The following is a 21708-nucleotide window of genomic DNA, read 5'->3' as shown; positions in this document are numbered from 1 at the left end:
GTCAATACTGAAAATCTATATTTTTCAATATTTTACGTCACCTATACTATAGATTTTCAGTATTGACAGTTACTAACAGAAAATATCGGAATGCAGCCTTTTAAGCTTCTAGTTCTAGTAATAAATGAATAAATCCAAAAAGTTGGAACTTACTAAATCGTCGTTTTTTTTCATTAAAAAAAAAAACGAAGTAGCTTATATAGTAACCTGTTTCTATAATTTATACATGCAATAATCGTTTAACCTATTGGCGGGTATATTCGAATCTAGAACATGTATATTAATATAATCTGTTATATTTTTTCTCGTCTATATTTCTCGACGAATTAAATCATCGCGGAAATCTTTCATATTATCACACTGAACGACAAAATGAAATAAACTAGGCCATGTTATTACCTGATATAGCAATTAACGATTCATGAACTTTTATGTAATAACGAGGTAAATCGATACTTTCGACTTAATGAAGCCAAGCTTAATGGAGCGAAACTTTAATATAGCATAACATTCGCGGAACTGGACTATTACTTTCAGAAAATAATTGCTTGGAGACTTTCGTCGAACTTATTTGTGTTGCTTGTTTCGGATTATCAATTCTTGCCGCGCTCCGCAAAAGTGTGTCGTGTGTAGCGACGGCCTTCAACGTTCGCTTGCAGTTTTCGAGCAGATCAGATGAACAGAATTGTTGATCAGAGTTATATCGAACTTCAATCAGTTTTAACGAGTTTTGTTCGGAAACGTTAATTATATTTTTCCTACAAGGATTAAATTTATCCTGTTAAAAAAACGTGGTCAGAAATACCTTAGCGTTATAATGAGTTATCTGAGTATTTGGTAAATAAAATTTACCTGGCTACATCCGTTTCAAACGGAGATGCGTGTTTGACTTTGAGTTTACGAAGCCCTGCGAGACACGGGCCATATCTGTCGAAACGAAACTACCTCTCTCTCTCTCTTTCAAAGTGTTTTTGGCACGTAGACGGTTGCATATTTTAACGAAATGTTCTTTGATTAACGCGATTATTTAACTTCGGCAACTCTTCCCTGAAACCACTGCGAATACGGCAGCTTTGTAGATTATCTGTACTCTGTTTGATGATTCTATAATGTTCGTCGAACCTGTGTACATACTTAATTCTCGGCAATTCCGCCGACGCCAGTCGCGCGTAAATATCGACAAAAACGGATTACCTAAGATCCTCATTCGTGTGATTATTACCGAGGGAACTCATATCATTACGAGCAGTGACACCGAACTTGAACGTCGTAAAGTTGTTGTTGTATAACTTATTCAAATCTGTTACGAGTTACGTGTTAATTGATTCAGTAAACATCGCGTTTCGCGATTTTTAAGGAATGCGTTTTGTACTGTTTTTTCGTACGAAATTTTTACATTCTTTTCCGAATATTTTTTAGTCTTAAAATTATGTTTTTAAGGCTCCTGGATGGTCACCGCGGTCATATTGGATTCTTACTATCGAGGCGAGGAAAACACCCAATTTTGTTGTGCATGCCATTTTCAAATAAAAAGACATTTCAATAAAACATCACTATAGATCGTTTCAGAACACTTCCGAAATTGGCCGAAAACTACCCTTTTCCCTCGACAATAAACAAACAGCCATAAAACGAAGCCTAAACATACGGGAAAAACAGCCGTTTAACGACTATCGAAAGGAGGTGAAAACGTTCCTTCCGCATGCAAATCTTACTTTTCGGTCAATTTTACGACTTTCACGAATACGTTAAACGTTAGAGCACAAGCACAGAGCGAATAATAAAGAAATAGCATGCACAACAAAATAGGTTGTTAACATGTCACAAAGGACAGAATTCTCCATTGGAGAGGGTTCTGATTTCTGCCGCGACGGTACGTCGTCACCGTCAACGCAGAGTTCTCGGCTGACCATCCAGGAGCCTTAAAATTTGACTGTAATATATGGTTAAGATCAGAATCGGAAGAAGTAAAAGTCAAAAAAAGCAAAAGAATATTTTTTTCATGAAGAAGACTGTAATACTTCGTAAGTACGTAAGAAAACTTGTTGAAACATCTAAACTCTCTGAACTACTTAATGCGTTTCTCTCAAAATCATATTTTGTAAATACGTATAATAAATATTTTCTAAATTTACGATATTTTAAGAACGGATTGTTTGATCAGTTTTAAACTATATGCCAAAAATAGATAATCCTCTTTCGCTCTTTCGCTCAATTCCAATCCTTAAAACTCTGATGTTGTACTGTAGTTATAATTGCAAAATGCGACTTTTTTTTTAATACCGCCATTCTGTTATTTTCATCTTTTTTAAGTAGTCTTTTAATCGTTTTTTTTTTAAATAGTTTATTTCGGTAGCCATACTCATAAAGAGCAAGAAGCACTTTGATCTTTTGCTTCAGATAACTGTGATACGCAACTGTAGGCACATACACACACACACCATTAAAAGAAGATTCTTTTCGCATCGCATTATTTACACATTCGATTTTTATCAGCCTTACACTAATAAAAAGATTCTAAACTGGTGTTTGAATTTAATAAATAAAAGAAGTTTAGTTGTAAAGATTTCCTGATTAAAAAGAAATGTGTGAAGATTACTTATTACTTTTTAACGCTCTGGATGAGAAAAGATTCTCTTAATTTTTTGTTAACAAATTATTTTCCAAACTGTATATACTTTCAAACAACATTCAGCGTATTTATACAGATTAGACTGGATTAAAATTAAAGATTGACGGATCTTTTTTTTGTTGGACATCTTGTATATAATTGTATTGAATCTTCCATTTAATACCCGCGTGTCACGCATATCATGCAGGACCGTAAAAACGTGACCGTGACATAAACGCGACCATGCAGAAATAGTTATAAATAGACGGTTATGAAGTGGTCGATTATTGTATCTTACAATTAGTACAAGCGCGGCCTGAGTCATACCGATACTTTCTCAGTCTTGCACTTTTTCTTGGATGCTCGTGCAACTGCTCGCGTTAATCTACACTATGTTTCCTCATCGCCTGGGGCTAGGATAAGATCAGTCATGGTAGACCGCCGCGTTAATTTTTCCGGTTACTGCACGCGAAGGGACCGTCAACAGCTTTAATTTTAATCTTAAGCTCTTAGGAAGCATGGGAGCATGATCGAATTATTCTTAATAAAAGAAAGTTGTGATATAATTATATCATCTGAGTCGAGAATTCCTGCAGAGTAAGTTCTTTCTCGCGATCGCGATAAACGATGGCTCTAATTGAAGGCACTACGAAGAGAAAACATAAATCCAGCTTAGATTGCATGGTCATAAAATTTGATTAACAAATGATGAAAGTGACAAAAATGTTAAGAGATCCGTTGAAGCATAGAAAAAAATTAAATCAAATTGTAATTAAGTACTTAATTAAGCCATAAGTTAGATTATATTAAACGTTAAATGCTTTTATATTAAATAAAAATATCTAAAGTATACAATGTACATCAATCTTATGAGATTAGTTGATTCTAAGATTAAAATGCATCACGATAAATGAAGATTGGCAGAAATAACAAGACTACTACACGTTTTGCAAATGTAAACAGATATAATCTCATCTTATGTCGTTATAATTATTGATTATGGACAAAGGATAATTGTACCTCAATTACTGAAGCATCGCTGCCACTAAGCAAACGCTATATAATTATATCTGTGTCTAATATTATAGCTCGCGAGAAAGAAGGCTGTGTTATTCGAATCGCAGCTTCACACATTGAAAAGTGTATTCTATCATATTCTAGCATTTTTATATGACCACGCGAACACATCGATCCATACTGTTCATGCCTATTTTCACTTTCCTAATTATATGGTTGGACAATAGAAACTACGAGATTAAAAAAAAGGAAAACCATTGTCAGGGGACGCTAATTAAAGAGATTGGAGGAACAGCTTAATGAGACACATTTTGTGAATTTTTCAGTAGGACGAGACATTTTTTTAAACGTAATTCTGACGCTTGGTTCAACAAAAAATAAGCGGACTTTTCCGGTCCGATAATAGAGACGTCATCGGCATGCGCGAAAGTTCCTCAATCTCCGCGCGAGAGACGCGGATCGCGGATCCCCGCTAAAAGCGGCTCGTCCAGAAAATGTTAATAAGAACTCGCGGGGAGCAGGGGGGATGCGAGTGTGTCGGTTGCCCCGCGGCAGCCACACATTTTCCTTGCGATTTCACTTTCTCTGATGTGGCATAATTGCGCGTGTTACGAATCGTAATACTCGATTCCGCGCTGGTTGCTCATATAACGCAATCACCCGATCGTGTTTCAACAATGTAGGACCTGCGAACCTGTCAACTGCCTCTTACGCACATTCACACGCACACGCACACATACGCGCAAGCGGCATGCGCAACCTGCTCTATCGGCATTTCAACAAATCATGTAACGATAGCTACTGGATAGATATTATCTCGGCGAGAGATACGCATTATATTCACTGTCATCGTTCACTGTCGAAAAAATCAAAGTGATGAATATTTTATCTTTTCTTACGCGCAATTACGTGCAATCGCGAACACTTGTGAGCGAATTGCGATACTACTTAATTGGCACTAGAGTTTCCACGATATTCTGATTTTATCGAATACAGATTGTGTACAAATTGCGTATTTCGAGAGACGATACAAGGTAACGAGTTAGAACTTTCCCTTTTACGGAAAGTTGGAAGTTTCTTTCGCGTGAGTAGGTAAACTCGTTCTATAAACAAATTTGTTTTCGAAGACTTAATTCCCCTCAAAAGACAGGTGCATTAGTGCCGAAATTGGATTATACAAAGTTTAGATCAACCCGCGAGTACAAATCTTAAGTTTTTTAATTTTCACAGCACACAGTCAATATATGCTAAACATACAGTTTACTTCTACTCTTTTGCGATTTTATTTTGCACATATATTTTTTTTGTTGTTGAAGATTATAAATCGAACTCGATTTGCGCTGGAATGCTGGAAATGCCTGCGTATCTAAAGTCATGTTAAAACTTTAGAGTTCTTGAAGCGAAATCGCGTTTCACACATTAAACACTTATATTTTACAACGAATCCGTTGAAAAATCGGCAGATATGTAGCGAGAGCGATATTAGCGCAAAATACAATGATTTTTAATTCTTTATACACGTTACATTAGCATTTCTTCATGAATGAGACTTAATCTATATATAACCTATGTCTGTAGATTTATTTAAACATCGATCGAAGAACATATTACAATATTTCAACAGAGCAATACAATATTCAAATATACAATATGCAGACATAGCAAATAAACCGTAATTTATATCGGGTTGAATAATAATTTGTATGCCATATCCAGGCGCTTGGTCGGAATTAATTTCAAACGCAAAATGCACGTCCAGGGAGAATTTCCTGTCACGAACGGTGTTAAATTAAAATCGAAAAAGTGCAAAGAGAGGAAAGTATACATATTTACATGAAAGAAATCGATTTGCACGGAAAACCCGAGCTACTGTTCTTTAATAGTTGAAAATAAACGATGAAGTAACGCGCGCTCTTGGTCCCCTAGCAATATTCTTCTTTATGTATTGTTTTCCTTTTCTTTTTTACTTTATATTTGCAGTCACGTAGTAATGTATATTATTATGCCTTTCCATTCAATTGAGTTGAAAGGCGGTTGGCACTCTTTTTCTCTGTCTTGAGTTTGAGGTTCGCTTCCATGTTGCTTCCGTGCTGTTGCTTATTCTTAAGGTTATTTCCATTGCTGGAGAATATCTTCTTCCAAATATTGGGAAATTGGGCAGACATAGTCGCATATATTATGGGGTTGTAGCAGATGGAGGATTTCGCGAGAAGCGCTGGCAGCACCGCTATGATATGGGAGGGTTGTACCTGCAATCATATACGTGCCTTTCATAAGCTATAATCCTTCACAGCCTGCTGTAAACTGGGGAGAAATTAATCGAGTTATTAGGAAGCTACCGGCGTGTCAGTCATTAGATTGGCATTCTGATATGACTGCTCAATCATGAAGGCGTTGACCTGATTGCTTGGATAAAAAGATTTTGCTGTTTAAATATGTATGCTGTAACACTCTCGCTATTTATTTATGTCACGCAGCGGTCCAAGATTATTGATTGCAGCTTGCGAATTATAATTTGAAATAATTAACCAAATTAAAAACATTAAAACTAGCATTTCGTAACAGCTGTTTTTAAGATCTTTAAAAAGTATCTTGAACCTTTCGTAATTGATGAGAGTACTTACGTTGAAATATTGAGTTGCGAGAGCAAGAACGGCGTATGGCAACCAAGCAATTAAAAAAGCAAGAATCATTAAATATACCATTTTAGTGACTTTCTTCTCCCGTCTATTTTTCGTATCTGGAACGAGATAAATAATCAAAATTAACAATACTATCAATTCATCAATTGGAATCATTTTTTTTTCTTTCATCAATTTGGAATTATTTTTTCTTTTTTTTTTTTTTTTACAAAAAATTCATTCAACATCACCTTACAATTAAACAAAGAGGAGTTTACATGTGGCTTAATTTTTGTACAACTATTGTTTAAAACTGAAGAAGTGTTACTTACTAATTCTTTTTCCTATTTTCTTCAAAGTCTTTATTATGCCGCAGTAACTACTGATGATTATTATGATAGGAAGAAAGAACCCAAAAATGAATAAAAATCCGATGTAGGTGTCGTTGTGCGTTTTAGGATCGTGTACTTCCCAGGATACGCTGCAGGATATGTTACCTGCCTCCGGGCCGTAAGTTCCCCAATTGAAGAATGGCGGTAATGACAAGGAGAGTGCGTATATCCAAACCAAGAACGCCAATATGTAAGCATGCCTATAACAATTGATTTTTTACAGTAAAAAGTAATCTACTTAGGACGGCTTAAGAGAAATATTAAATTATACAAAATTGTATCTTTATTGGGAGATGGAGCTCAATTTATGTTAATTAAATAAAATTCCGTATTTTTACTTTTCTCTTATTTTGTCTGTTCTATTTATCATTAATTGCAGATAAAATACTTTTTGTTGGGAAAAAGAAGAAACATAGAATGTAGACCAGAAATAAATATAAACAAAAAGTCAAACATAAAATATAAAACAGACAAATAAAATAAGTGAGAAGTGGAAGCACGGAATTTCTCCGCTTTAACGTTTTTCTACATGCCCCAGTTTTTCTAATACACTGAAAAAAAAAATAGTTAGATCCAAGAAAATATTTTTTCACATAGTAATTTAAGTAAAAATATCTAATTCTAAATAAATATGTGATTATATTAAGTAAATAAGGCCATTGGTACTATGTGAAAAAATATTTTCTTGGGGACCTAACTATTTTTTTTTTGTACGTAAGCGGAATTTTAGTGTTCGTATATTAAAGCAAATAGAAATAAAAGCTATACGTATACAACACCGGCTTGTTTGTCGTTTTAATTTAAATTAATTTAATTACATCAAGAAGATATTTCATTATATCAACAATGTAATAAAGCACATAATTGTACGAATAATAAGATAAAAATCAATATCGGTAATGTCGTCTTGTGACATAACCGTTGTTCCGATAATTACTATAGATATATTGCATTTGATTAATAAATTAAAAATTCTTGAGTCTCTTTCTCAATTATCGAGTTTTAATTACATTAAAAAGGCAGTAGATTAATAACAAATTTTTATAAAATATTAAAAAAACAAATTAATAAATAGCGATACGAGTCAGACGCGGTACGTGGTGCGCAAGTAAAGAAATTAATAGTTACAGAAATAACGAATTACAGTGTATATAATATACATATACATATATTCCAACTTAATAAACTGCGCGCCGATTATTTGTCGGACTTGAAACACATATTAAAAAAAGTTTGCAGATTCAAGAATATAATCGTCGAACACTTTTCTCTCTGTAGCAAAAGTCTGGATACAATTTTTTTACTATTTCTGATTTTTTAATGCCAAATACTTCGGTAAGTTAATAGTTAAAGTTTAATTCAAATCATGCAAGTAATTAACAAACGCATTTTTTAATTTTTGAACTTTTGTTCTTTTATTTAATATTGCCAATTTAATGTTTTATGCCTATAAATTGATTATAATGAATATTTTCGCTATTCATTTGTCTTCTCTTATAATGGCTGAGTTTCGATATTCACTTAATTCACTGCCAGTACTGAAAATCTATAGTATACGTGACGTAAACTACAGATTTTCAGTACTGGCAGTGAATATCGAAACGCAGCCAATGTCTCTCTAAATAATTTTAATAAAATCTCTAAATAATTTTATTTGTCTATTTTGTTACTATCAACACGTAAATTTATTTTTATACCGATAATTGTTACTGTATAAATAGCGTTAATCATTATGTAACAATGTTCCAATAAGGAGTTTTTATTCGTTAGTGAAACGATTAACTCGTTAGTAAAATTATGCGGATTTACTGTTAAAGCGGATTGAAAGTCCGCTCTTTTGCTTGGTTATACTACCACTTTCTCGTGCGTATAAAATAGGATTCCATCGATAACAAGGAGATCATTTTTAAACCGTCGTTAATTACGAAAGCCTGAGAAACAAATGACCTTGAAACGACAGTGTCAAGACGATGATATTGCGTTTCTTTTAATCAAAAGACGATAATCCACGACGATGTCCTTGGCGGATAAACGAAAGGCGTAATTAATGCTATGATATCGGTTGACATTTTATCGAAGTGATTTATACTCAATATATTGCTTAACTTGCGCGAATTGTATGCAAGTCACCTTACGGTCTGCGGTGAAGAAAATAAGATTCCTATGCAACGCGTTTCACAATAATTTCGTAGTGCTACTTAGCCCTAACAGTCTTTTGGCATTTAAACATGCTTTGTTACTTGCGTCCGTCTTTCATACATGGTATACGACAGGAGAAATGGAAAATGGAAGAGTGTGATGCAATTAAAATTCATCGCGAACCTGTGCAAATTACATTTTGAAGGTGTTAATGATCGCCTCGTAGATGTGATGAGTAACATCGCTTCCCGGAGAACGTTGCGATGAAAGTGTGCGATAGAAAGTGCGAGGAATGCGCAAGTTAATCATTTCGCCGTATTCACAACTTTTATATTATAATCGTTACGTATTACCGTGAAAAGGAAAAGATTATTTTTCGGAAGTAAAATTTAATAAGGAGAGCAGAAGCGTTCTTTTTTAACACAGGCAACACGTGTTTCGTATGTCGGTCATAAATCAGAGAGATTCATAAATTTTTCAGAGCGTTCTGAAGATAAATTGATTAGATAAGTAAATATATATATTTTAGCTTATATATCGTTTATATCCTGAAAAGTGTGTATATAGAAGAGAAATTGACGATTTCTTACCTTATCGAGAATGTTCTCATCGGATATTTGACTAGTAGGAATCTCTCTATTGCCATCACTGTCAGATTACCGATACTGGCAAATCCCATGGTAGTCATGAACCACGCGTACCTAAAGTTAGATAATTTATCTGATTCTTACAATTAAATAAATGCGTAATATTCGTATAATTGAATATGCTGAATTTTCTATAAGGTAGGTTGTTTCCAGCAAACACCAAGTAACATGTAACTTACATGCACGTTATAATTTTCTACTCATATTACACTTACATTGTTAAGTAGGAAATTATAACTTGCATGTGAGCTGCATGTTTATACTTGGTGCTTGCTGGGTTCATGAATTAATCTTGAATTAATCTTCACGTCATATAACTTTTATTATAAACTCGAGAAGACTCGACACGTTATTGAACTCTGCTATTGCTTATACGAGCCTCTCAAAAGCCAAACCGATCAACTTTACTTTTCATAAATTATTCAATTTTACTTCCAGAGCATCGGATTAGTTTAAAACTTCATCATTTTCTATTTCTTATTTCGTAGAGTTGATCAGTTTAGAGGCTCGTATAATAGTGTTATTTACAGAGATTTTATTTATCCGCATACTTAAATGATAAATAGATATTATTCTGTTAATAAACATGTTTTTATGAATCCATTGTTTTAAGTACGACGGAAAAAAGTTTATACATTTCACGCACGTATGTATATACACAGTAGATGATTTTTCAAGCGCGTATTATTAGAGCAGACAAATTTTATTGACATTTCAAATAATTAAGCTGATTAAAATGCTTCAAAACATTACAATTAAATTTGTCGATTTTTTGATATTTAAATTGTTTCCATTTCAGTTTAACTTGTTTAGCAATTTAGTTCTTACAGGTACGTGCATACTTTTATTAATCATGCCTAAAACTTACGAAACATTTATGTACACACTTGAGATTAATCTGTAAGTAAGTTTTACTCAATTGAGAAATAAAACTTGGTGCGTTTTGACGAACGATTATTTCTTTATATAATAATAATAATAATAATACATATACCATAGACACATTTTGTGACTCCAGAACCATGAACGTGCGATTGCCGATGTCAGTGCGAAAGGATTTCCCAGCGCAGCTACTAAGAAATCTCCAACCTGTCATAATAAACGTGTCAAGCATTACAAATACGCTTGCAACTCTTTAAACTAATCGAATGGCATAATATTATGCATTTAGAGCCGCTACATCTCTTGAGATTACAAAATACTTTGCGTTTTTTTCCTGTCATAAATACGAATTACTTATTATCAAACATATTGCATTCTTAATATTTATATGTATAAAGTCGATGTAGAAATATATTTAAACAAGATTTTGTAATAATATTGAGGACTGACTACCTTTCAAAGTTATTAAAAGTTAGTTTTCGTTGCCTCTTTCATCAAACGAGGTGAAGCTTTTATTTCACACCATTATCTTGAATTGCAGTGTACCACTAGAGACTAGAGAGTTATTTCGCAGAAGTTTGGAATTCGGATAGCAAAACAAACAACATGAGTTTAACTCAACATATTCAAATAAGAGGTATTCGAAATTGGATTCAAAGGCAATAAATACATAAAAACATGCGTATAATCTAAAACATATACGCTTAAAAAAAGTAATCTGACTTTTTTGCGAAAAATTGTGTATCTCCTTTCTAGAATAGAAGACATGTTTCTATGTTTGGATTGATAACTTTTTATAATTTCACGATGTTTTATGATTTTTTAAACTTTATTGTTAAGCAATTTTCTTATAAGAGCATTATTAAAGTGTAGTTATAATGTAACTACATTATTATATATTTTTGTAGGGTCGAAACATAATTTATTTTTTAATTTAATGTTTTAGATGAAATTCGTACACAGGAAAACATGCTGCGCTTGATATTCATAGCTTGCTATACTATAGTTCTCAACAACTCTGCATTTTTTTTATATTTATATCATTAATAAAGTTACTAGTTTTTTCCTCATTTTCAATTCATCGTGTGACATTGTTGAGAAAAATTCTTACAATTAGCTGTGTATGACGAAATACACTGGTTGTCATATAAATCCAACCGTTTTATGGTCTTTCATCTTTATTTTGTAAGACCTGACATTTCGAAACATGTTCTTGCTAATGCTTAAAAATGTCCGCTTAAGTAAAGTATCTTGTATTATTTACTTGTAAGCATTTCTAGAAAAACTGCATATAATAAAACTAATCGAACAAAGAGGTTAACTTTTTTGAAAATTAATAAGATAGGAAAGACGTAATATAAAAAAATACCTTTGTTTGATATGTTATATTTTATACACAAAATTTTGTGCAAGTGATAAATTGGTAATTTAAGATTTTAAAAATAAAATGTATAAATGTGTTATATATATCATAAAAAATGTGCTAAGTTTATGGCAAGCTGAGGAAAGGAAATTTTATAGAATTGCAATTAATAGTAGTATTTTGGGAAAAAAATACTATATAGCTCTTTTTACTTTTAAGTAAATTAATAATTTTCTAAAATTTTCTTGTGCAGAATAATTAAGCATGTACTTAAATTATTTACATATCCAAATAATTATACATTAATTAATCATACATTGTATATACAACGTAAATGTCAAAAATTGTTACAAAAATATTATTTAAATATTCATATGTTACTATATAATAATTGAATGTGCGCAATTTCGAAAAGAACACATCTCTGAAAATTAAAATTTTTCAAGAATTTGCACAAAAAGATGTGTAGACGTAATTAAAGTAAGTATATATTAGTGAAAAAACGTATAGGCCAAAAAATGCGAGATTCGCCCTTTTCGAAATTGCACATTCAATTATTTACTGCAATAATTCGAAAACGCAATTTGTTATTGATCCATCGTATCATATTTCGCTTGATCAAGTATTCGTTCCTAATTTCATTTCCCCACAACAAGTTTACCTATTTTATTATCAAGTTTACATATCTCTCTTTACAAACAGTTGACGTAATACCACGCTTTTATCATAATTATTTTTTAATTTAATTCTTTTTAATATTTTAATATATTTCTTCAGTGGCTTTATCAAATATTCCAGTGCTAGATCTCATCCATATTTCATTTGTAAACTTCTAATCTTCATATTTTTACATGACTTTTTTAAATTTTTAATAAATGAAATATTATAAATTGAAATAATTATGCAACGAAATTTTACCAGTTTCAATGAACTGTTCATGTAGAGGTTTAAAGTATTCAAGTATCTGAAAATTTTATTATCCGAAAGTAAATTATTGTAAAGGACGATTTTGAATTCCAGATGTATTTAGATACTTGAAAATTCACAGGTCAATACAGTTCGGTTTTAAAATTTATCGGAAACAGAGACAAAGGGAATGAGAAAGGGAGCGGGGAAGAAGGGGAGGGAGGGAGGGAGGGAGGGAGGGAGGGAGGAGAGAGAGAGAGAGAGAGAGAGAGAGAGAGAGAGAGAGAGAGAGAGAGAGAGAGAGAGAGAGAGAGAGAGAGAGAGAGAGAGAGAGAGAGAGAGAGAGAGAGAGAGAGAGAGAGAGAGAGAGAGAGAGAGAGAGAGAGAGAGAGAGAGAGAGAGAGAGAGAGAGAGAGAGAGAGAGAGAGAGAGAGAGAGAGAGAGAAATAATGACTTTTCTTTATTTAGGATTTAGGATAGTCTATATTATAACTACTAAATTGTGAAATTTTTCTGTTATGATAAAAGTAAAAAATTCGATGACTGCCTGTCCAGTGAATTTCTCATTGAGCAGAAAAGAAATAATATTGCATTAATTGTTTTATCATACTCCATATTGTTATGTTGTAATTTTACATTACGGAATAATTGATTAGGTTTCTCTCGTAACTGTATAGCTGCAAGTATGTAAAAATTACCAATATTAATTATTAAATTGGTGTTAACTTTGTTAATTCACGATGTAAATCGCATGACAGAGAATTCCATCCATTTCATACCGTTGTAAAATACCTAATTAGAATTAATCACATACTGTTTTGAGTAGTACCATTTTCGCATTCCCATGGGGCAGTGTGCTTTCACATTAACGTATGTGAAATTAGACTGAGTAGCAGTTTTAATTAAAGAACGAACGTGGATGTGATTGTTTTTGTACGCTTTGTTTTTGTGCACTCTTTTATACTGTAATACAATTTTTTTTGCTAGAAACTGACTTGGAAAATATGCAGAAACAATGATTCTTCGTTACCGAATTTATTAAAAGTTTAGCTTTGAAACTTCCACAAAGCTTTTTATTTGAGTTCTTTAGAGCATTCATAACAAGCATATAAAGTTCCACTCAATTCTTCATTTATTTTACTCCAATAATTAAATTTGATGTAAAAATGTGTTATATGTGTGTTTTAAGATACTAAACAAACGGATATTACATTCTTTAACGAAAGCTAAATATAAATTTGACAAAAATATCACTAAAATATACATTTGCTTATCGATTCTCTAATATTTTTTAAGACATCATATATAAATATATATGAAAGAAACAGAATTTACTAAACACAAGAAATTGTGAATTGTCATTAAAGTCGCACTTCGGTATTCGTAGAGATTAATTTCGATTTTAATCATTATCCGGAAAAATCAAATTTAATTATTAAAATATATGAAATGTAAATAATTAAATTTATTTTCTGTAGAAATACTCACGACCATGTTGATGAGGATCACGTTGGTAGGTGTCCACAATACATTGGCGTTCTTCACGACCGTTACTACGATTAACAGATTCAAGACGAAACCGAAAAAACCGATAAAGCCAAGCACGATCGCCGCGAAAATGTAGATATCGGTTTCTTTCTCGAGGATGGAAACGTCGTTCGACAGATCGGCGCTCGGATTCTGTGGCATACTTCTTGTCGACGGATGAGACTTCCGGTGGCAATTTCTGGCAAACGGAAATCTTGACAGCAGGGAGAACGAAACCTGATTGATGAGAAAACAGTATGATCAATGCGGCTGCGCTCTCGGAGATCCGCTACTAGAAACTTGAGGGAGATGAGCGACGACAAACGCGGCAGGTCTGTCCTGATTGTATTAATCAAAACTAGTGGATGAATTTCAAAGTCAGGCTACCGTATATAAAGCACAAGCCGCTCTCGCTGCACACCCCTCCGGCCGCCGTCCAGCGAGAACCAACCCCCAACAGCGTAAAAAAGGGTCATGCGCTGTCAAGCAAGCCATAAAGCGCTGCGCTAATGTGTTCCCCGGGACGCTCTTTTTGGTAATTTATAAGATTTACTTTGATGCGACGGGGTTTTTCCTCGATATTCGCAATCCTCGAAGCGGATTTCAACGATTCTGACCAATTTTAACTTTTAAATTCGTTTCTCTTCGCCTTCTAATTTTAACTGACTTTGGAGAAACGAAATTTATCAATGTAATAGTTACATCGCGGTTTAATCCGTTATCTTAACTAACGTTTACGGGGAGTTTAAAGTTTGACTAATTTACTCGCAGTTTTATTTGCCCTTTGTCTGTCTGCGGTTTTAGCCGAAAGAAACAAAGGCTTTAAAACTTGAAGTTTAATATTGGTAAAGCTTGTAATCTTTGTTATACGTCGGCTGGAAAGAATTTCGCTTTAAAGATTCAAAATCTACGTCTTCTGGCGGAACATTTCTCTCTTTGTATTTACGTATATAACTTGATACTGCCACTATTGTGCAGTTATTGTGCAGAATTGCGCGTCTTTGTGCAGAGATGAAATTCTATCTATTTTTCTCGAGTTACAAGATACGAGATTATCTTACAAAATAATCTGCGGAAGAATACAACATTTTTTGATTCTCCGCATACATGAATTGATTTGACATTTTATCGACAGAGCATAAAATATACATATGATAAATGAAAGATATATCTTTCATTCCTCTCTCTTTCATATAAAAGTTTTAACATTATCGTAAAAAATTAAAACTCCTAAGAACAATGGAAAGACTTATGCATACATATACACGGAATCGGTGTAGTAATAATAATAACAATAATAATAATAATAATAATAATAATAATAATAATAATGATAATAATGATAATAATGATAATAATAATAATAATAATAATAATAATAATAATAATAATAATGATAATAATAATAATAATAATAATATGTTATTCACCATCTATACATTGCACATGCTTTTAGTCATAAATCTTACATTACTTAACTTTCTATAAATTATTGCATTCATGTTTACTCATTACTCTTTATGATTCTTACATCCTACGCTTCTTCTTTTCATACCCTATCTTTTCATACATCCTTGCGTATTCGCATGCTACATTGATATTCCTCCTCAGCATTTTTTCGATCACTGTCTACTTCTCTTTCCTTGCCTTAGCTCATCTAACCATTTCTAAATTTTTTCCCCAACTCCATCTTTTCCCTATATCTCTCATTTTCTCGCACTTTCACACCTTCTCCTCTCTTCTATATCATACACCTCTCTCTCTCCTGCCTATTTCCTTCATTTCCAATATTTTCGCATCTCATTCTTGCCCATTGTACCTTATCCTTCCCTTTCACACTTTTTCTCCAATACGTTTCCTGTCCTATTTCCTTTTTCCTGTTTTTATACTCCTTATAATATCGTGATTTATCTATTCTATTCCATTTTCCCCTGTATCTCCTGTCTAATTAGTCTAATTTAACTATTTACTACTTTTTTTATTTTCCCTTCAATTACTTTTCTTTCTCCTTACCTTATTACTTATTACCTTCTATTATTAATTTTAATAAAGGAAGATAATAAGTAATAAGGTAAGAAGAAAGGATCCATTATTTCACCTCTTTCTACCTTCTCGAACGCCCTAATTACCACATATTTTTATCCAATCTGTCAGTTTAACCTATTTTTAATCCTTTTATCTCTTCCTCTAAACATATTTTCGGCCATCTGCTTTTTTCCATAATCATTATTCTCAATAGATATTTATTCCCTTTAATCCTTGCTTGTATTTTGACATTTTCCCTTCCCACTTCCATTTACCAAATATATGCAGGTGTGTGTGTGTGTGTGTGTGTGTGTGTGTGTGTGTGTGTGTGTGTGTGTGTGCGCGCGCGCGCGCGTGTGCGTGTTCCTATTCAATCCCATATTCATTTTCATATAACTACTTTGTATTCTTTCTGCTTCCTCCCATCTTTTCCAACTTCAGATCTCTGCCGCATGTAACAGTAGACCTGATCTGACAATAGTGTTCATTATGTACATTTCGCTTTACAAAGTATTTAATTTTGTTCTTATCATTAAGCCCTAGGTTGCATTTATCGCTTTTTGACATTTCTCTGTTTGTGCTAACACATGTCTCCTAAATGTATTTTTGTCGTAAACCAGAAACTCAAATGCTTATAACTGTACATGCAATTGATATCATACCGAATACTCTTTTAGTGCGATAGACAATTAAAAAATTTTAAAAAGCAAGGTTTTGGCGCCAATTAAGAGACCATTTCTTATTTTAAATTATTTGATTTTGAAAGGTTTTTTCCTTTTCAAAAATTTCATTAAAAATTTCTCGACAGGTATAAATGCTTAATTAAAGGCGATTTTTGGCGATCGTTTGGTATGGCTTGGTACATATACCAAAGTCGCTATCCGTGGCTGCTATTGGTTCTGGTGCAGTTTGGTACCCGTTGGTTGCTTATACCAGAGTCACGCCAAAAATCGCCTTAAGTTATCGTTTATAATCGACCTCAAATTGAAAAGAACCTTAAAAAAAAAATGATCTCTGAAGAAAAAAAACCGCGTATACGTCACTCGTTTAATTTTATCACCCATTTAATTATTGTCGGCTAAAGCTTATCGTTGTTATATAAAGAGATCACACTCGATCGATGGTAAAGGTAGGTATCACGGTGAAAGTTAATTGTTGCAGTTTTTGTAAATTCCTCAATTACATAAATTACATTGTATCGAATGTACGAAGTCTGTTCAAAAAGTTCTCGAACTTTTTTATAATTTACTTACAACTTATTCAGCCCTATTTCCTTCGAAATATGTTCCTTCTGGATTGATACATCACTCCCAGCGCTGTTTCACTTCTAGAAGCAGTCCTGGTACGCACTTTTCGGGATCGCGCGTAAGTCCGTCTGCAAATTTTCCTTGATACACTTTCAAGTGTCGAATTCTTTGTCCTTTCAACGTGGATTTTGTTTTGAAAAAAAGAAAAAGTTCGTGAAGGTCGAGAAAAAGACCTGAACTGTAGAAAGACATTTCATATGGTTCCTTCATCACGATAACACGCTCGTGCACGCATCGCTGCTGATTTGTCACTTCTGCACTAAAACAAAGATGATTGTGCTTCCTCAGTCTCCCTATTTTCACGACCTGGCCCTCATCAACTTTTTTCTTTTTCCAAAATTGAAATTTGTAAGCATACCCCTAAAAATTAAAGTTTGGGAACTTTTTGAACAGACCTTGTACATCATGAAAAAGCTGGACAAAATCTCGCATGTGACAAAAATACTCGTGCACAATGCCCCTTGCACAATGCCAGGCAACAGGCAATAGGAACAGGGAATAGAAATCAGAAATCATGTATAAATGCAGAATAAACAGTGACACAGGCAATAGACACAGAGTTTCCGTCACGTTGGAAATTCTGTGCCTATTGCCTGTTGACAACCAATCATAGCATTCGACCTTTTTAGATTGTAATTAACGATTTTTTTGTTATTTCCTGTTCCTGTTGCCTGGGATTGTGCATCAAGGGGCTTTACGCTTGTTATCGGGGTTATTTCAATCTTACTGCTTGTTATTACACAACGATCGTATTTTTAGAATAAGACGATTATCACAGTCAGTTCAACTTTGAAGAGATAAAATTGAAAGGAAAAAATTGAAGGATTGCAAAAATGATTCATATTTATTGACAAAAATTTAGCGAAACTATTTTAATTCTTTTGCAAATATGCCGCATATACTTGACTAAAAGATTAAATAAAATAATGCACCAAATCAGGATTTTTTATAGTTATTATTTATAATAAAAAAATATATGCTAAAGTGCAGCGTTCAAGTGGCAATGACAGTAAATATTAAAAGGCTTTTAAAAATTCCTTTGAGAAAACATCACAAAATATTAACAGAAAAAGATAAAATTAAAATCCGAAATTAAATTGTTAGATTATAATTAGCAATAAAAGTACATAAAGATATCATTATTTTTTGGACGTTAAATAATTTTTTATATACAAAATACATTTTATTTTAAACTAACGGACGATATTCTTTATTTAGAAGGAATGCTGAACAGCTCAGACTGCTAGAGCTTAGAGCAGTCGCCGGTCAAGCAAAAGATTTAGGTTTAATTGTCAGACTTGCTACGTCGCATATATGATTAGGAATTTTGTAAGAAAATATTCGACTGGAATAGAAGCAAAATGTCTGAAACATGAACTTAATCCTGAGCGGTTAACTAGAGGTAGGCAAATCCTGGTATTGAATTGTCCCTCGGAAGGCAGAAATTTCCAGACAGTAACGATAAATAAGGTTTAAACGGGATAATTACATAGCTCTGTATGAGAGCGACTCATAGTTGGAGAGTCCCGAATCCTCGACCTTCATTTCATTGTGGTCGCCGCATGTGCCTTTACTATAACGGCAGCCTGACACCACACTAATTAGTCGCGCGCAGACAAACGCACTTTCTCGCGAGCGCTTGGTCGCTCCGACTAAGTTTATAAACAAATTCAGCAAAAGTATTCATTGCCTTCGTCGGTCAATCGACCCTCTCATCAAGTCGAATTGGACATATATGCATGTATCGGTTTTGTAAAAGAATAATTGGAGAATTAAAGGATATGAGAAGAGGTATGAGGTGAGTGGATACCAATGCCAGGAATTTGTTTCATTCTATAAAACTAAGTGTACGAATTGTAAGATTTAAAACAAGCTTAATTCTCCAAAGTAGAGGTTGAGCAAGGAGCTTACAACCCGTTTCCATAAAAATTGCAATTGTAATGAGACCAAAAGAAGATGGCTTTTCAGAAACTGTAGCATTTGTAAGAATAGTATAATACATTCTTTACTCTTGCTACGATAATTTAAAACCACAAATCAGTGCATATAATTGTGTGTATTAATGTTATATTTAATATTATCGCTTACAATACAAAGAATTTTAACGGCAGTATTCATAATCGTTTTACATATCCTCGGTATCGCTGTCCGAATCTTCCGCCATTGCCTGCCGTGCCTTCGTTTCGGCCTCAGTTTTTAGATCAGCCGGCACACGTTCATGCCTCCCGTTAGTATGTGCGCCAACCCAACTCATTTCCAATTCGAATTGTTTATCCTTTAGCTCGTCGTGGACAAGGTAAATGATACGCGCAGCTTCCTTAACCAAATCTTTACACGTCATCTCTGGTAACTTCAATTTTTCAATTTCCGTCTTTGCCGACTGTTTCGCTTTACCTAGGACAATATAATCACATAATATAAATTTCTGTCTATACTTTCCAATTTCTTTTACTATATAGATATTTCACTTACCTACTGCGCAACCGTAATAACCATACGATACTCCCGATGGATCGATCATATACAATGCTGGACCGTCTGTCTCGTAAGCACTGAGCAGGATGGAACAACCGTACGGACGTACCGCAGAATACAAAGTATATGCGTGCATGTACATGGATACTCTTTCGTTCAAATACTTCAATGGAATACCGACTCCGTACTGTGCCTTGTAACTAGCAGCCTCTGACCTCGCGGTCTCCGCGATCTGTCTCGCGTCAGATATTATGCCAGATATTGCCATACCAACGTGCTGATCTATGTTAAATATCCGTTTATTAGCACCCGCCTCATAGAGCTTCGACGTTACTATCTTCTCGACGGCAAACACCACGCCATCCTTCCCTCGCAGGCCAATAACTGTCCTGCAACAAGAATATAATCACACACATAAAATGTAAAGCATACGCGTGTATTCTTCCTCATTAATATTTTAGGTATTCTACACGTCGCGGCGTCGCATTGATTTCCACTATAACGTTATTATACGCGAGTACTGCTCCGATCGATTTTATGTGAGAGTCCACGAAGGACAAAACTTACCCTCCATTTTCCACAGCTTTCTGAGCGTATTCCACTTGAAACACACGTCCGTCTGGCGAAAATTGCGAGGCGGACAGATCGTACTGGAACGAAAGTCAGGTTAGGATCTCGAGTGTCAAGCGTTGTCGAATGTATTAACGCCACATTTCGCAATCGTGTATCGAGCAACGTGCGGCATACTTACTCCTGTGCCAATAGAACTCATCTCTCAAAAGGAACTGTATCGGAAGCGACGATTAGCAGCCGAAATACGAAAAATTGTTTACGCGTCCGTCTCGACGTGACCAGGCGAAAATCAAACAAGTCAGCACCTACGCCAATCTGCAGTGGTCACCGCGTCACCGCGACTGTCAGAATAGGTTAGGCTAGGCAGCCGCGCGCTCTCAGCGTCGTCTGGTGACAAAAATTACAAGCAAATGTGCGAGATCATACGTGATATGAGATGCTCGGCGCAATAACGAATGATTCCGTCTTCATCGAAGTTCGTCAAAGTTATCAATATCGTGACACAAGTCATTTCCTTTGTGTAGTAAGTAAGATTCTCCATCAAATCTAACCGTAGTTTCTTTCGTGGCATTGCTATCTCTGTTTTCAGGGAGGCAAGAATTTAAGCTACGGAAATGAATGCGATGCTAATTGCAAACACAGCTCCGGTTATTCGCGCGATAAAAAGGGAGTTCTTTTTTTTTCTGTTTGCGTTGATTATATTCGACTCGTTTAAATTGAAATTGTGAGTCATTTGAATAATTAAGAGGCTATTCGAGTCTCAAGTGGTTATATATTTCAGTGTAATTTGAAAGTCCGAATTAATGTCCCAGATAACAGGATGACGTCTATATAAAAGACCTCTATTAAGACGTCTTTAGACGTTATTAATACGTCATTTAATGTCACTCTGCTACCTTGGTCCTAGGATATAGCAACACCGAGTGAGCAATTAAGGGAGGGACAGAGAGACTGAGAGAGAGAGAGAGAATATTTAACAAATAAATATATGTACTATTATTATATTAATTGTGTAATAAAATGTCAGATTCGGGAAAAAATTAAAAGTTTTAACAGTTAAAAGTTTAATCTTTAAATCATATGACAATTTTTTATGACAATTATACATATATACATGTTATTTGTAAATAATTTTTCTCTCTTCTTCTATATATGTGCCCAGATAGCTAAGCCTGCGAAGACAGATTCTAGGCAGAGCCTACAGTAAATTTCTGATGTCAGAA

At 34.0% G+C, this 21708-nt stretch overlaps 2 protein-coding genes across 2 annotated transcripts; both read right to left on the bottom strand.

Annotated features, from left to right (window-relative positions):
- Positions 1-3407: 3407 nt before the first annotated feature.
- LOC139768952 (rhodopsin) lies at positions 3408-14267 on the bottom strand. Its single transcript, XM_071699629.1, has 6 exons — positions 14067-14267; positions 10422-10516; positions 9371-9481; positions 6582-6841; positions 6253-6368; positions 3408-5877 (listed from the first exon to the last, which is right to left on the bottom strand). Exons 1-6 carry the CDS (start codon positions 14265-14267, stop codon positions 5629-5631), a joined length of 1032 nt encoding a protein of 343 aa, XP_071555730.1. The 3' UTR covers positions 3408-5628.
- A 5220-nt stretch (positions 14268-19487) lies between these two features.
- On the bottom strand, positions 19488-20816 carry Prosalpha7 (proteasome alpha7 subunit). Its single transcript, XM_071699633.1, has 4 exons — positions 20664-20816; positions 20480-20562; positions 19910-20301; positions 19488-19831 (listed from the first exon to the last, which is right to left on the bottom strand). The coding sequence occupies exons 1-4, from the start codon at positions 20682-20684 to the stop codon at positions 19563-19565; spliced, it is 765 nt and encodes a 254-aa protein (XP_071555734.1). The 5' UTR covers positions 20685-20816; the 3' UTR covers positions 19488-19562.
- Positions 20817-21708: the final 892 nt, after the last annotated feature.

This window comes from Temnothorax nylanderi, unplaced genomic scaffold (assembly GCF_030848795.1).
Source record: "Temnothorax nylanderi isolate EJ_2023f unplaced genomic scaffold, tnyl_v1.0 TNYL_tig0019_pilon, whole genome shotgun sequence".
In the NCBI taxonomy this organism is placed as follows: Eukaryota; Metazoa; Arthropoda; class Insecta; order Hymenoptera; family Formicidae; genus Temnothorax; species Temnothorax nylanderi.
Note: the sequence above shows the minus strand (reverse complement) of the source record. Positions and strands in the feature narration are given on the sequence as shown.